The sequence below is a fragment of the Pristiophorus japonicus genome, chromosome 27, assembly GCF_044704955.1.
Source record: "Pristiophorus japonicus isolate sPriJap1 chromosome 27, sPriJap1.hap1, whole genome shotgun sequence".
NCBI lineage: Eukaryota > Metazoa > Chordata > Chondrichthyes > Pristiophoridae > Pristiophorus > Pristiophorus japonicus.
This window is the reverse complement of record NC_092003.1, coordinates 1,157,451-1,173,651: the sequence shown is the minus strand read 5'-3', so window position 1 is coordinate 1,173,651 and position 16,201 is coordinate 1,157,451. Positions and strand designations below refer to the sequence as shown.

The window sequence follows — 16,201 nt, the reverse complement described above, 5'->3', positions numbered from 1 at the left end:
GCGTTAAATGACATTACTAAGATATTATTATTGACCACAGGTAGCATGCCTTTGTGCTTGGGTGAAATTTAAGGGGCGTTGCAGTTGTGTGAGGCGGACTGGTTGGGCTGGATGCTCTTCGCCTTTCCGTCATTGTTCATAGGGTTATATGTAACCGTTCGGGCTGCTGACCTAGGGCCATGCGGCTCTTTGTTGGCCAGTGCGGACACGAAGGGCCTCCTTCTGCGCTGTAAATTTCTATATTTAACCTCTACATGGAAACAGGAAGGGTCCATGCACGTTGTTGAAGGTGGAGCTTCATCACGCAATCGGAAAACCTTGCATGTTTTGTGTGACTTTAGGTGGAGTAATGCGCATTTAAAATTGGCTTCGCTTAGCTGCTCCTTCAAAAAAGTTAAGCAACGAAGGTAAAACACCCCAGGGTGCTTCACAGGAGCGTAAATCAGACAGAATGTGATACCGAGCCACATAAGGAGATATTAGGAATAGGTGACCAAAAGGTTGGTCAAAGAGGTAGGTTTAAAGGAGAGGCGGAGAGGTTTAGGGAGGGAATTACGGAGCTCGGGGCCCAGGCAGCTGAAGGCACGGCCGCCAATGGTGAAGCGATGGAAATCGGAGATGCGCAGGTCAGAATTGAAGGAGCGCGGAGAGTAAAGTTCTTTTGAGTAGTCGCTATTAAATAAGTCTCGAGATATTCAGTTTCTGTTGGACATTAGCTGTGAGAGCCTGAGTTCTCACTCTCGATTACTATCCAATGCTGGAAACACTTTGTGTGGACAGTGAACGGCCAGACATTGGATCCGTCCCAGCTCCCACCCTTTGGCAGATCACCATGACACAGGTACGAGACAACACCGCCTACAACGTGCCAGTGCAGCCTTCGGTCACCTGAGGAAGAAAGTTGTTGAAGGCCAGGACTTCAAACCCGGCCCTCCTATAAGCTTCAGAGGCATGGACCATGTACAGCAAGCACCTCAAAGCACTGGAGAAGTATCACCAGCGCTGTCTCCGCAAAATCCTGCAAATCCAGCGGATGAGACGTTAAACCCAGGCCCCTTTCTGCCCCCTCAGGCGGATATAAATGACCCCACGGCCACTATTGGAAGAGCAGGGGGAGTTCTCCCCGGTGACCTGTGGCCAATATTTATTACTCAACCAGTATCACTGAAAGAGATTATCTGCTCATTATCACATTGTTGTTGTGGGAGCTGGCTATGCGCAAATTGCCTGCCGCGTTTCCCACATTACAACGGTGGCGACAATTTTTTAAAAAGCACTTCATTGGCTGCAAGGCGTTTTAGTACATCCTGAGGTTGCAAAGTCGCGGTAAAAATACAGCCCGGACTTTGGGGCTCAAGTCTCTAAGCTTGGGACTTGATTTGAACCCATAACCTTCAGTCTCGGAGGCAGGAGTAACCTAGAGCAGTAACCGAGTGCGTAAGGACATGCGGCAGGGGGACATCTGCTTGCTGCCGCTGTGCTGTGCAGTGTGTTCAGCCATGCCCGAGGCTAGCAGGTTCACAGCATGTTCACCTTCTCTTCTTCCTTCTTCTCTGGCAGGTAGCAGTAACTGGACTCCGGGGGAACGCAGGGTTTTCAACAAAGCTTTCGGGGTGCACAGGAAGGACTTCCACATGGTGCAGAAGATGGTATGTATTCGGGGGTGAAGACTCGATTTAATCAGCCACACCACAGCATTGGAGTGGGACTGAGTAGTTCAGTGGGTGGCCCTCTCATCTCCGGGTCAGGAGGTTGTGGGTTCAAATCACACTCCAGGGACTTGAGCACACAGATCGAGGCTGACATTCGCAGGGCAGTACTGAGGGAGCGTCGCACTGTCGGAGGTGCGGTGCCGAGTACTGAGGGAGCGCCGCACTGTCGGAGGGGCAGTACTGAGGGAGCGCCGCGCTGTTGGAGGGGCAGTACTGAGGGAGCGCCGCACTGTCGGAGGGGCAGTACTGAGGGAGCGCCGCGCTGTCGGAGGGGCGGTACTGTTGGAGGAGCAGTACTGAGGAAGCACTGTGCCGAGGGAGTGCCGCGCTGTTGGAGGGGCAGTACTGAGGAAGCACTGTGCCAAGGGAGCGCCGCGCTGTTGGAGGGGCAGTACTGAGGGAGCCCCGCACTGTTGGAGGGGCGGTACTGAGGGAGACCCGCACTGTCGGAGGGTCAGTACTGAGGGAGCGCCGCACTGTTGGAGGGGCAGTACTGAGGGAGTGTCGCACTGTCGGAGGGACGGTACTGAGGGAGTGTCGCACTGTCGGAGGGGCGGTACTAAGGGAGTGCTGCACTGTCAGAGGGGCAGTACTGAGGGAGCGCCGCACTGTCGGAGGGGCAGTACTGAGGGAGAGCCGCACTGTTGGAGGGGCAGTACTGAGGGAGTGCCGCACTGTCGGAGGGGCAGTACTAAGGGAGCGCCGCACTGTCGGAGGGGCGGTACTGAGGGAGCGCCGCACTGTCAGAGGGGCGGTACTGAGGGAGTGCCGCACTGTCGGAGGGACAGTACTGAGGGAGAGCCGCACTGTTGGAGGGGCAGTACTGAGGGAGTGCCGCACTGTCGGAGGGGCAGTACTAAGGGAGCGCCGCACTGTCGGAGGGGCGGTACTGAGGGAGCGCCGCACTGTCAGAGGGGCGGTACTGAGGGAGTGCCGCACTGTCGGAGGGGCAGTACTGAGGGAGGGCTCCCGCTCTCCAGCCACCTGGTGCCTTGGCTCAGTGCTCAGATAGAGACAGTCAGTCTCCAGGAGGGGCAGCAATCAGGATTTGGAGCTGATGTGCTCCCCGTCCCGAGGGCACAGCTCCCATCGTTGAGATCAACACAGACGGGCGATCGAAGCCAGGACTTCCCTGGTCTGAGTGGCTCGGCTCTGCGCGGTTTAGTCCATTTAATAACTGAGGCAATTTACTAAGATAGAGAAAAGCTCTTCCTAGTGGTGAGAATGTGGAACTCTCTACCACAAGGAATGGTTGAGGTGAATAGCAGATACATTTAAAGGGAAGCTCAAAGAGAAAGGAATAGAAGGATAAGGTGATGGGGTGAGATGACCCTCCCTTACCTAAGGAAGGATATACTTGCCACAGAGGGAGTGCAGCGAAGGTTCACCAGACTGATTCCTGGGATGGGGGGATTGTCCTGTGAGGAGAGATTGAGCAGACTGGGCCGATATTCTCTGGAGTTTAGAAGAATGAGAGGTGATCTCATTGAAACACACACAATACTTACAGGGCTTGACAGGGTAGATGCAGGGAGGGTGTTTCCCCCCGGGCTGGGGAGTCTAGAACCAGGGCTCACAGTCTCAGGATAAGGGCTCAGCCATTTAGGACTGAGATGAGGAGAAATTTCTTCACTCAGAGGGAGGTGAATCTTTGGAATTCTCTGCCCCAAAGGGCTGTGGAGGCTCAGTCTGTGAGTATATTCAAGGCTGAGATCGAGAGATTTTCGGACTCTCGGGGAACCAAGGGATATCGGGATCAGGCGGGAAAGTGGCATTGAGGTCAAAGATCAGCCGTGATCTCATCGAATGGCGGAGCAGGCTCGAGGGGCCGAATTCTTATGAAGCAGGATGGGAGGAGGCGTGTGTGGAGCATGAACACCGGCACGAACCAGTGGGGACGAACGGCCTGTTTTTGGGCTGTACAATTCAATGTAATATACATGAAAGCTTGCAGGAACATTTATTCAATGTACTTTTCTTCACTGGTTCCCCCTCCCACCATGTTGCACTGTTACAGGTGAGATCCAAGCTCATCACAGAGTGCGTCGAGTATTATTACAACTTTAAAAAGATCCTCAAGTTCAACAAGAAGCACCGTGTGCGGCCCTTGGAGACCGATGAGGATTGGAGCGGCTTCTTCAGACAAGACACGGACTGTGAGGTAGGACACCCTCTCTGACAATGGTCGACGGAGACTCATCGTACAGGATATGTAATGTGTTCCTCATTGTGAGCCCTCCCAGGGCAGGTACAGGGGGTTAGATACAGAGTAAAGCTCCCTCTACACCGTCCCATCAAACACTCCCAGGGCAGGTACAGGGGGTTAGATACAGAGTAAAGCTCCCTCTACACTGTCCCATCAAACACTCCCAGGGCAGGTACAGGGGGTTAGATACAGAGTAAAGCTCCCTCTACACCGTCCCATCAAACACTCCCAGGGCAGGTACAGCACGGGGTTAGATACAGAGTAAAGCTCCCTCTACACCGTCCCATCAAACACTCCCAGGGCAGGTACAGGGGGTTAGATACAGAGTAAAGCTCCCTCTACACTGTCCCATCAAACACTCACAGGGCAGGGACAGCAGATAGCTTGCACACTGCATAAGGCAATTCTGATTTTATCCCAACTTTGTTAACTATGCGACAAAGAACTTCATAATCGTCTGAGTAAAGAATGTTGCGAATTAATAGACCTGTTATTTACAGAGGCCCCGACCCTGGTGGAAGCTATGTTCTGCCCAAGTGCTGAGATCCTGATGGTACTTTGGGCAGAAGTTTCTTGAATAATTCCTGGAAGGACCGCCCGGTGGCAAAAAAGCGACTTCTGCCCTGAATCTGGGCGGGAGCTCCCAATCTTGGCAGCAAATGCGATCCTTGGCAAAGTATCGCCGAGGATTGAGTCGGGTCCAGGGAGGGGAACTGAAAAATAAAAATGTTCAAAAAATAAAAACTGGAAAATCTTCAGGGGGCCGCATCCATCTGACCCGCTGGGAAAAAAATAAAGAAAAGTTTACTAACCTTTATTTGCCGGTCTTCTTACTGACCATTGAGGTTAGACCTGCCTCCCCACGGCAGCCCTTCCCCCGTGGCAGCGGACTCCCGCCCGGACCAAACGGGCAGCTCGGCGATACTTATACGCGTAGCGCTCCAGCGGGCTTCCCTCTCCGCCAACCTCGCTCCGAGGGGAGGCCGCCTAGAAAACTCGCCGGCACCAGGCGGTGAGCCCTCCCCGAGTTCGGCCCCATAGACCTTGGGTTACACCATGGGGTACACCTCTGATACAGTCGGGGGGATGGGGTGAAACACTCATTTCCCTCCGTACAATTTCACAGCCGGTTGTAGTTCAGATCATCATTTTTTCGGCTCGGATTATGTCTCTAACTTTTGCCCCTTTCTTTAAGCAGGTGTTTCCCAGTGCACAGCCAATACAGCCGGTCCACAGAGGGGAGCGAGAGAGTCCTTGCCCCACAGTCATTGGCAACTTTCCCTGCAAACAGTGCGGAAAGTAAGTATACCCAATGTCAGCCATACGACAGACAGGGACAGAGACACAGACAGGGACAGAGACACAGACAGGGACAGAGACACAGACAGGGACAGAGACACAGACAGGGACAGAGACACAGACAGGGACAGAGACACAGACAGGACAGAGATAGAAACATTGACACACAGAGCCAGACAGACAGAGACACACAGAGCCAGACAGACAGAGACACACAGAGCCAGACAGACAGAGACACACAGAGCCAGACAGACAGGGACAGAGACACAGACAGGGACAGAGACACAGACAGGGACAGAGACACAGACAGGGACAGAGATAGAAACATTGACACACAGAGCCAGACAGGACAGAGACACAGACAGGGACAGAGACACAGACAGGGACAGAGACACAGACAGGGACAGAGACACAGACAGGACAGAGACACAGACAGGAACAGAGACACAGACAGGACAGAGACACAGACAGGACAGAGACACAGACAGGACAGAGACACAGACAGGACAGAGACAGGGACAGGGACAGAGACACAGACAGGACAGAGACACAGACAGGGACAGAGACACAGACAGGGACAGAGACACAGACAGGGACAGAGACACAGACAGGGACAGAGACACAGACAGGGACAGAGACACAGACAGGACAGAGATAGAAACATTGACACACAGAGCCAGACAGACAGAGACACACAGAGCCAGACAGACAGAGACACACAGAGCCAGACAGACAGGGACAGAGACACAGACAGGGACAGAGACACAGACAGGGACAGAGACACAGACAGGACAGAGATAGAAACATTGACACACAGAGCCAGACAGGACAGAGACACAGACAGGGACAGAGACACAGACAGGGACAGAGACACAGACAGGGACAGAGACACAGACAGGACAGAGACACAGACAGGACAGAGACACAGACAGGAACAGAGACACAGACAGGACAGAGACACAGACAGGGACAGAGACACAGACAGGACAGAGACACAGACAGGACAGAGACACAGACAGGACAGAGACACAGACAGGGACAGAGACACAGACAGGACAGAGACACAGACAGGGACAGAGACACAGACAGGGACAGAGACACAGACAGGACAGAGACACAGACAGGACAGAGACACAGATAGGACAGAGACACAGACAGGGACAGAGACACAGACAGGACAGAGACACAGACAGGACAGAGACACAGACAGGACAGAGACACAGACAGGACAGAGACACAGACAGGGACAGACACACAGACAGGGACAGACACACAGACAGGGACAGAGACACAGACAGGGACAGAGACACAGACAGGGACAGAGACACAGACAGGACAGAGACACAGACAGGGACAGAGACACAGACAGGGACAGAGACACAGACAGGGACAGAGACACAGACAGGGACAGGGACAGAGACACGGACAGGGACAGAGACACAGACAGGGACAGAGACACAGACAGGGACAGAGACACAGACAGGGACAGAGACACAGACAGGGACAGAGACACAGACAGGGACAGAGACACAGACAGGACAGAGACACAGACAGGACAGAGACACAGACAGGACAGAGACACAGACAGGGACAGAGACACAGACAGGACAGAGACACAGACAGGACAGAGACACAGACAGGACAGAGACACAGACAGGGACAGAGACACAGACAGGGACAGAGACACAGACAGGACAGAGACACACAGACAGGGACAGAGACACAGACAGGGACAGAGACACAGACAGGACAGAGACACAGACAGGGACAGAGACACAGACAGGGACAGAGACACAGACAGGACAGAGATAGAAACATTGACACACAGAGCCAGACAGACAGAGACACACAGAGCCAGACAGACAGAGACACACAGAGCCAGACAGACAGAGACACACAGAGCCAGACAGACAGAGACACACAGAGCCAGACAGACAGAGACACACAGAGCCAGACAGACAGAGACACACAGAGCCAGACAGACAGGACAGAGACACAGACAGGACAGAGACACAGACAGGACAGAGATAGAAACATTGACACACAGAGCCAGACAGACAGAGACACACAGAGCCAGACAGACAGAGACACACAGAGCCAGACAGACAGAGACACACAGAGCCAGACAGACAGAGACACACAGAGCCAGACAGACAGGACAGAGACACAGACAGGACAGAGACACAGACAGGACAGAGACACAGACAGGGACAGCGATAGAAACATTGACACACAGAGCCAGACAGACAGAGACACACAGAGCCAGACAGACAGGGACAGAGACACAGACAGGACAGAGACACAGACAGGACAGAGACACAGACAGGGACAGCGATAGAAACATTGACACACAGAGCCAGACAGACAGAGACACACAGAGCCAGACAGACAGAGACACACAGAGCCAGACAGACAGGGACAGAGACACAGACAGGACAGAGACACAGACAGGACAGAGACACAGACAGGGACAGCGATAGAAACATTGACACACAGAGCCAGACAGACAGAGACACACAGAGCCAGACAGACAGAGACACACAGAGCCAGACAGACAGAGACACACAGAGCCAGACAGACAGAGACACACAGAGCCAGACAGACAGAGACACACAGAGCCAGACAGACAGAGACACACAGAGCCAGACAGACAGGACAGAGACACAGACAGGACAGAGACACAGACAGGACAGAGACACAGACAGGGACAGCGATAGAAACATTGACACACAGAGCCAGACAGACAGAGACACACAGAGCCAGACAGACAGGGACAGAGACACAGACAGGACAGAGACACAGACAGGACAGAGACACAGACAGGGACAGCGATAGAAACATTGACACACAGAGCCAGACAGACAGAGACACACAGAGACACACAGAGCCAGACAGACAGGGACAGAGACACAGACAGGACAGAGACACAGACAGGACAGAGACAGCGATAGAAACATTGACACACAGAGCCAGACAGACAGAGACACACAGAGCCAGACAGACAGAGACACACAGAGCCAGACAGACAGAGACACACAGAGCCAGACAGACAGAGACACACAGAGCCAGACAGACAGAGACACACAGAGCCAGACAGAGACACGAACAGCGACACAAATACAAGTGCACACACAGTCACCAACTGACACCATGCCTTCACCGTACGATTCAAGCAACACCACAAGAGATTTGACTAACCATTTTTAAAATGATTTTTCTCCCCTCCCTCAAACCTGAAAAACCCCAACCTGCAGGATGTTTTTCAAAATCAAGAGTCGAAACGCCCACATGAAGATCCACCGGCAACAGGACGACTGGCAGCACAGGGGGCAGGACGGCCTTTACCCTGCGGTCACCTACACAGGGGCAGCGCTGGCCAAAGCTTCCTCCACCCCAGCTGCCTACCCCAGCTGGGACAACAGGGAGATCCAGGAGCAGCTGGACACCATGTCGGAGGCCATGACCTGCACCAGTCTGCCCCCTCTGTATCACCAAGACGTCAAACTCAACCTTGCCAAGGAAAAGAGCCAAAATATTTTTATATAACACGCTCAAAGAAATGGACCGAGACAATTCTTTGTGAAGCACTAACTGTGAAGACTTTAAACTCTCTGGATCTTAAAAAATATGTACGTGTAGGGACCCACATCCTGATTTATGCAGCGTGACTATTTGGTTTCACGTACTATAGAAACTGAACCGCTTTTATCAGAGCTTCGTTACTGGGACGAACGAGTTTACTGTTTCGCACTCACAGTTAGCTCTTCATATTGAAATGATCAATTTTTTGAATTTTTATTGATGTAGCATATCTTGTTACGTGGAGAGACTGGAGAAGCTGGGATTGTTCTCCTTGGAGCAGAGCAGGCTCAGAGGAGATTTGATAAAGACCCATGCTTAAAATCACAAAGCGGTTTTGAGAAGAGTAAATAGAGAGAAACTATTTCCAATGGCTGTAGGGTCGGCGACCAGAGGGACACAGGTTGAAGGTGATTGGCAAAAGAACCAGAGGCTTCAGGAGGAAAAACCCCATTTTGCGCAACGAGTGGTTAGGATTTGGAAGGCACTGCCGGAAAGGGCGGTGGATACAGATTCAATCGTAGCCTTCAAAAGGGGATTGGATAAGTACCCGAAGGAGAAAAAATTGTAGGGATACGGGGAAAGAGCGGGGAAGTTGGACTAACTGGATCGCTCTTCGCAAGAGCCGGGGCAGATCAACGTTCCCTCTAATTTTTTGGGGGGGCTGCATGGCCCATTCAAAATTCCGCAGGAGCTGAGGTATTAAGTGGCTTAGCATCTTTGAAAGTGGATAAATCCCCAGGCCCGGATGAAATGTATCCCAGGCGAAAAGAAGCAAAAGAGAAAATTGCAGAGGCTCTGACCATCATTTTCCAATCCTCTCTGGCTACAGGTGTGGTGCCAAAGGACTGGAGGACTGCAGGACTGCTAATGTGGTACCTTTGTTTAAAAAGAGAGAAAGGGATAGACCGAGTAATTACAGGCCAGTCAGCCTAAACCTCAGTGGTGGGGAAAAATCCTGAGGGACAGGATAAATCTTAATTTAGAAAGACACGGATTAATCGAGGACAGTCAGCATGGATGTGTTAAGGGAAGATCGTGTCTCACTAACGATTGAATTTTGAGAGGAGGTAACCAGGAGGGTTGATGAGGGTGGTGCGTATGATGTAGTGTAGATGGATGTTAGCAAGGCTTTTGATAAGGTCCCACATGGCAGAATGGTCAGAAATTAAAAGTCCGTGGGATCCAGGGCACAGGGGCAGGAAGCAAAGGGTAATGGTTGATGGATGTTCTTGCGACTGGAAGGTGGTTTCCAGTGGGGTTCCACCGGGCTCAGAGCTGGGTACCTTGTTTTTTGTGCTATAGATCAATGACTTGGATTTGAATGTTGGGGGCATGGTTAAGAAGTTTGCAGATGACACTAAAATTGTCCATGTGGTTGATGATGGAGAAGAAAGCTGCGGACTGCAGGAAGATATCAATGGACTGGTCAGGTGGGCAGAACAGTGGCAAATGGAATTCAATCTGGAGAAGTGTGAGGTAATGCATTTGGGGAGGTCTGACAACGCAAGGGAATACACATTAAATGGACGGACACTGAGAAGTGTGGAGGAACAAAGGGACCTGGGAGTGCAGGTCCACAGGTCCCTGAAGGTAGCAGGCCAGGTGGATAAGAAGACATACGGAATACTTGCCTTTATAAGCCGAGGCATAGAATACAAGAGCAGGGAGGTTATGCTTGAACTGTATAAAACACTGGTTAGGCCACAGCTGGAGTACTGCGTGCAGTTCTGGTCACCACATTACAGGAAAGATGTGATTGCACTGGAGAGGGTGCAGAGGAGATTTTCAAGCATGTTGCCTGGACTCGAGAATTTTGGCTGTGGCGAAAGATTGGATAGGCTGGGGTTGTTTCCCTTGGAACAGAGGAGGCTGAGGGGAGACCTGATTGAGGTGTATAAAATGATGAGGGGCCTGGATAGAGTGGATAGGAAGGACCTGTTTCCCTTGGCAGAGGGGTCAATAACCAGGGGACATAGATTTAAAGTAATTGGGGGGAGGTTTAGAGGGGATTTGAGGGGAAATGTCTTCACCCAGAGGGTGGTGGGGGTCTGGAACTCACTGCCTGAAAGGGTGGTAGAGGCAGAAACCCTCACCACATTTAAAAAGTACTTGGATGTGCACCTGAAGTGCTGTAACCTACAGGGCTACGGACCGAGAGCTGGAAAGTGGGATTATGTTGGGCAGCTCTTGGTCAGCCGGCACGGACACGATGGCTCGAAATGGCCTCCTTCCGTGCTGTAAATTTCTATGACTCTATGATTCCCAACATCCAGTTCTTGGTAAGCAGAAACGTTCTCCAATTGAATATTGGGAAGACCGAAGCCAACCAGCACCATCCGCCCCGCCCACCTCGAGATGTCTGCGCTCCTCTAATTCTGCCCTCTTGAGCATCCCTGATTATAATCTCTCCACCATCAGTGGCCGTGCCTTCTGTTGCCTGGGACCCAAGCTCTGGAACTCCCTCCCTAAAACTCTCCGCCTCTCTCCTCCTTTAAGTCGCTCCTTAAAACCTACCTCTTTGACCCAGCTTTTGGTGCCCTGCGGTAATTTCTACTTATGCGGCTCGGTGTCAAATTTTTTATCTCAATGCTCCTGTGAAGCGCCTTGGGACTTTCACTATTAAAGGTGCGATATAAATACAAGTTGTTGTTGTTTTAAAACCGGTGAGCTGGCTGCCAGGGATCTCCAGAGCGCTGTGCAGCCATGCAGCTTAAAGGGAACATTGGCGCAGACATGATGGGCCGAACTTCTGTGCTGTACTCTATGATTCTTTCACGCAAATGCGGGCGAGATCGCCAATTTCACCCTCATCATGATAGGCAGTCCCTCGGAATCGAGGAAGACTTGCTTCCACTCTTAACATGAGTCCTTAGGTGACTGAACAGTCCAATACGAGAGCCACAGTCCCTGTCACAGGTGGGACAGACAGTGGTTGAGGGAAGGGGAGGGTGGGACTGGTTTGCCGCACGCTCCTTCCGCTGCCTGCGCTTGGTTTCTGCACACTCTCGGCGACGAGACTCGAGGTGCTCAGCGCCCTCCCGGATGCACTTCCTCCACTTAGGGCGGTCTGGTCTTTGGGCCAGGGACTCCCAGGTGTCGGTGGGGATGTTGCACTTTATCAGGGAGGCTTTGAGGGTGGTCCCTTGTAACGTTTCCTCTGCCCACCTTTGGCTCGTTTACCGTGAAGGAGTTCCGAGTAGAGCGCTTGCTTTGGGAGCCTCGTGTCTGGGGGACATGTGGACAATGTGGCCCTGCCCAGTGGAGCTGGTTGAGTGTGGGTCAGTGCTTCGATGCTGGGGATGTTGGCCTGGACGAGGACGCTAACGTTGGTGCGTCTGTCCTCCCGGGGGATTTGTAGGATTTTACGGAGACACCGTTGGTGGTATTTCTCCAGCGACTTGAGGTGTCTACTGTACATGGTCCATGTCTCTGAGCCATAATGGAGGGCGGGTATCACTACAGCCCTGTAGACCATGAGCTTGGTGGTGGATTTGAGGGCCTGGTCTCCCCAACACACACCAGGACTCTGAGGACACCCATGTGGAGGAGTATCAACACCAAGATAACCAAAAGGCTCTGGATGCTGGGGGTGGGGCGGGGGTAAATGGACCTATCAAGTCTGAAATCAAAAGATCTTTGTTGGGTAAAGGCATCAAGGGATGTGGAGCAACAGCAGGTAAATGGAGTTGAGGTACAGATCGGCACTGAGCTGATTAAATGGCGGAGCAGGCTCCGGACGTTGCTAGCTTCCGAAGCAACGTCGTGAGGTCAGCCTGATAGCAGCAGCATCCTCAGTTGAGTAAAGGACGAAGCTGTGAGAAATTAAATGAATGGTTTCCCCACTGTCCTCATTAGTTTGATGCACCACACACACAAGAAATAGGAGTAGACGACCATTCGGCCCCTCAAGCCTGCTCCGCCATTCAATGTCATGGCTGATCTTGGCCTCAACTCCACTTCCCCGCCCGTTCCCCATGACCCCCAACTCCCTTATCGTCATCTTCACACGTAACGAAGGTGAGTTCCTTCCAGCCACAGAAAGCAAAGCTGCATACAGTTGTGATACCAGCTCACCCTCAGAATCGCAAATCAGCTAAAAGTAACCGTCAACGGGATCAACGGAAGAGGTCAATGATGACACGGCAGATTTAGAGGTGTCAAAACAAACGTCTCCTGTGAAAATGTGTATGGTTGGAAAGTGTGGATCCAGCAAAGAATCAGCTTCCGGCAGATGGGAAAGTTAAGCAAGGTCCAGCTCACGACATTGACACAAACCTCCAAAGTCAGAACGGGTAGGGGGTGTCAGTCTCAAAGAGGTAGCAGACAGATAGCACCCCCCACCCCGGCATGCGGGTGCATTGACTGACACCTTTACACGAGACGCACCACCATACAGTGCGACCTTGTGGCCGCCAGAAAGGAAGAGGATCTAGAAGGCCTGCGCCCTGTCAGATCCAGGGGTGCAAGAGGTCCAGCCAAGAACTGGGCTGCCCACTTAATGCAAGAGCTGGGAGATACAGCCCAGGTACAAGCTTAGATCATGTGATGGTCTGGGTCCAGAAAGGTTGGTCCTGGGTGTTCAGAGCAGGCGAATTTTCAACAAGTAGAAAAGCCCAAGGAGAACGTTCATTTCACAACCGCTCCAAGTCTTCATGGAGAGCTCAGACAACAGCATTACCATCGGCGAATCCCCCACCATCAACATCCTGGGGGTCACCATTGAGCAGAAACTTAACTGGACCAGCCAGTTAACTGGACATAAATACTGTGGCAACAAGAGCAGGTCAGAGGCTGGGCATTCTGCGGCGAGTGTCTCACCTCCTGACTCCCCAAAGCCTTTCCACCATCTACACGGCACAAGCCAGGAGTGTGATGGAACACTCCCCACTTGCCTGGACGAGTGCAGCTCCAACAACACTCGAGAAGCTGAACACCATCCAGGACAAAGCAGCCCGTTTGATTGGCACCCCATCCACCACCTTCAACACTCACTCCCTCCACCACTGGCGCATCGTGGCTGCAGTGTGTACCATCTACAAGATGCACTGCAGCAACTCGCCAAGGCTTCTTCGGCAGCACCTCCCAAACCCGCGACCTCTATACCACCTAGACGGACAAGGGCAGCAGGTCCATGGGAACACCACCACCTCCACGTTCCCCTCCGAGTCACACACCAGCCCGACTTGGAAATATATCGGCCGTTCCTTCATCGTCGCTGGGTCACAATCCTGGAACTCCCTCCCTAACAGCACTGTGGGAGCACCTTCACCACACGGAACTGCAGCGGTTCAAGGCGGCTCACCACCACCTTCCCAAGGGCATTTAGGGATGGGCAATAAATGCCGGCCTTGCCAGCGACACCCACATCCCGTGAACGAAATAAAAAGATAAATGGCGCAGTAGTGGGGGCACGGGGTAGGAGTGACTCTGGTTTGACTTGGCATTATACCCGGACAGAAAGCTGCACACTACCTGCAGGCTATCGCATTTGAACCGTGCGTGTGCAGCCAATCACTGATATGGAGCCAGTCGGCCGACTGCTTCACAGCCCGTGTACGTCATCATCATCATAGGCGGTCCCTCGAAATGAGGATGACTTGCCTCCACGTCAAAAAAGGATGAGTTCACAGATGTTTCAATGAAGGACCTAATACTCCAGGTCTCGAACTACATCCTGAAGGGTGGAAGATGCCTGTGGGTGGATTTTTTGAACGTGGGGTGACCGTTGCAAACCAGCCACCACACGGGCTTGACAGAGCTAGGTCTGGGTCCAGGGGCAAGGGTTAACCATGACGACTGGAGACCTGCTCTGCTGTACGGACCTAGTGCGCACATATATCGCAGTGTGGGCTGGGCCCGTGCTGCCCCTGGGCCCTGATCTCGTCCCTCTACAATCTCTCGCCGTTCCTTTGTCCTGATCTCGCCGCTCCTGCTGTACCTGACCACGCTCCAATCACCGACCTGGACCTTGATGACATCACTCTTTGCTGCCGTCGCCCTCCTGCACCAGCTCGCGCTGCTCCCTGAAGCAGTATGTCTCCACGCCGCTCCCGGGGCCTCCATGCTCCTTTTATGGCCCCAACCTGCCGCTGCACGGTTACGCACACGCCTGACGCACTTTGCTGGAGAAACAGGCAGAGGCCCAGAGGTCGGGTAGAATCGGAGAGGGAAGACAGGATCCTGCAGCAGTGAGGGAGGACCCAAGTTTAAAGCCTGCGCATCATGTCAGGGAGACAACGGAGGCCCGTTCGGGGGGGGGGGGGGAAGAGTGAGCCTGGGAGCCTGCACGATGGGGCTCGGTGCAGGGAGGAGCAATTAGCATGTGTCGCTCAGCGCTCAAGATTTGTAGCCCACCCAGGTTGAGGCGAATAGCGGAGATGCATTTAAAGGGAATGCTGGATAAACATATGAGGGAGAAAGGATTAGGATATGCTGATAGGGGGGTGGGTGGGGGGTAGAATGGCCTGCTTCGTTGTTGTAAGTCGGATCGTTCTGGATGAACGTAGGCCTTGCTAGTAATGATTTTTTTTTAATACAGCGATGGTACACTGATGCAACAATCAAATAGCTCCCAGAGTCATAGAACCATAGAAACTTACAATGTGGAAGGAGGCCATTCGGCCCATCGTGTCCGCGCCGGCCGACCAAGAGCTACCCAGCCTAATCCCACTTTCCCGCTCTGGGTCCGTAGCCCTGTAGGTTACGGCACTTCAGGTGCACATCCAAGTACTGTTTAAATGTGGTGAGGGTTTCTGCCTCTACCACCCTTTCAGGCCGTGAGTTCTACCCCAGACCCCCACCACCCTCTGGGTGAAAAGGTTCTCCTCAAATCTCCTCTAAATCTCCTACCAATTACTTTAAATCTATGCCCCCTGGTTGTTGATGTCTTGAAGGGGAAATAGGTCCGTCCTATCCACTCTATCAAGGCAGCTCATAATTTTATACACTTCAAATAGGTCTCCCCTCAGCCTCCTCTATTCCAAAGAAAACCCCAGCCTATCCAGTCTTTCCTCACAGCTAAAATTCTCCAGTCCCTGCAACATCCTCGTTAATCTCCTCTGTGCCCTCTTTTCCTGTAATGTGGTGACCAGAACTGCACGCAGTACTCCAACTGTGGCCTTATCTAGAGTCTCTGCACATGAATCCAGCTTCATGCCTACTGGCTGTTAAACACCGCTGGCTCTACAGATCCATTGGTCTCCAGCCTCCTCTTTCCCCAGCGCCCAGAGCATAGCTTTATCCACAGGCACCCGGTGCTCCTCGGGCTGAAGCAGTTGGTTTTTTTTGGGGGGGGCCTTTTCAGGTTCTGGATTCATTCCTAGTCCGTCTCTGCTCCCCAGAACGCACCATCCTCAGGCGGAGACTCCCCCACCCGACGATACGAGGGACTCCAGTAACCGGG

At 52.6% G+C, this 16,201-nt stretch overlaps 2 protein-coding genes across 7 annotated transcripts in view; one reads left to right on the top strand and one right to left on the bottom strand.

The window, feature by feature from the left end:
* Positions 1 to 9,193, top strand: part of LOC139239392 (transcriptional-regulating factor 1-like) — a 48,996-nt gene extending 39,803 nt beyond the window's left edge. Inside the window, exons 11-14 of the mRNA XM_070868075.1 lie at positions 1,561 to 1,649; positions 3,730 to 3,873; positions 5,114 to 5,217; positions 8,472 to 9,193. Of these exons, the coding sequence (XP_070724176.1) occupies positions 1,561 to 1,649; positions 3,730 to 3,873; positions 5,114 to 5,217; positions 8,472 to 8,763 (629 nt within the window). The 3' untranslated portion in view covers positions 8,764 to 9,193. The remainder of the gene's footprint in view (positions 1 to 1,560; positions 1,650 to 3,729; positions 3,874 to 5,113; positions 5,218 to 8,471) is intronic.
* Positions 1 to 16,201, bottom strand: part of b3gat3 (beta-1,3-glucuronyltransferase 3 (glucuronosyltransferase I)) — a 201,486-nt gene that overhangs the window by 168,128 nt on the left and 17,157 nt on the right. The window contains exon 6 of one of the 6 annotated variants that reach the window (XM_070868082.1): positions 4,285 to 4,631. The exons of the other annotated variants lie outside the window; for them this stretch is intronic. The gene's annotated coding sequence lies outside the window, so the exon portion shown is untranslated. Of the gene's footprint in view, positions 1 to 4,284; positions 4,632 to 16,201 lie in introns of those variants that run through there. 6 annotated transcript variants of the gene reach the window in all.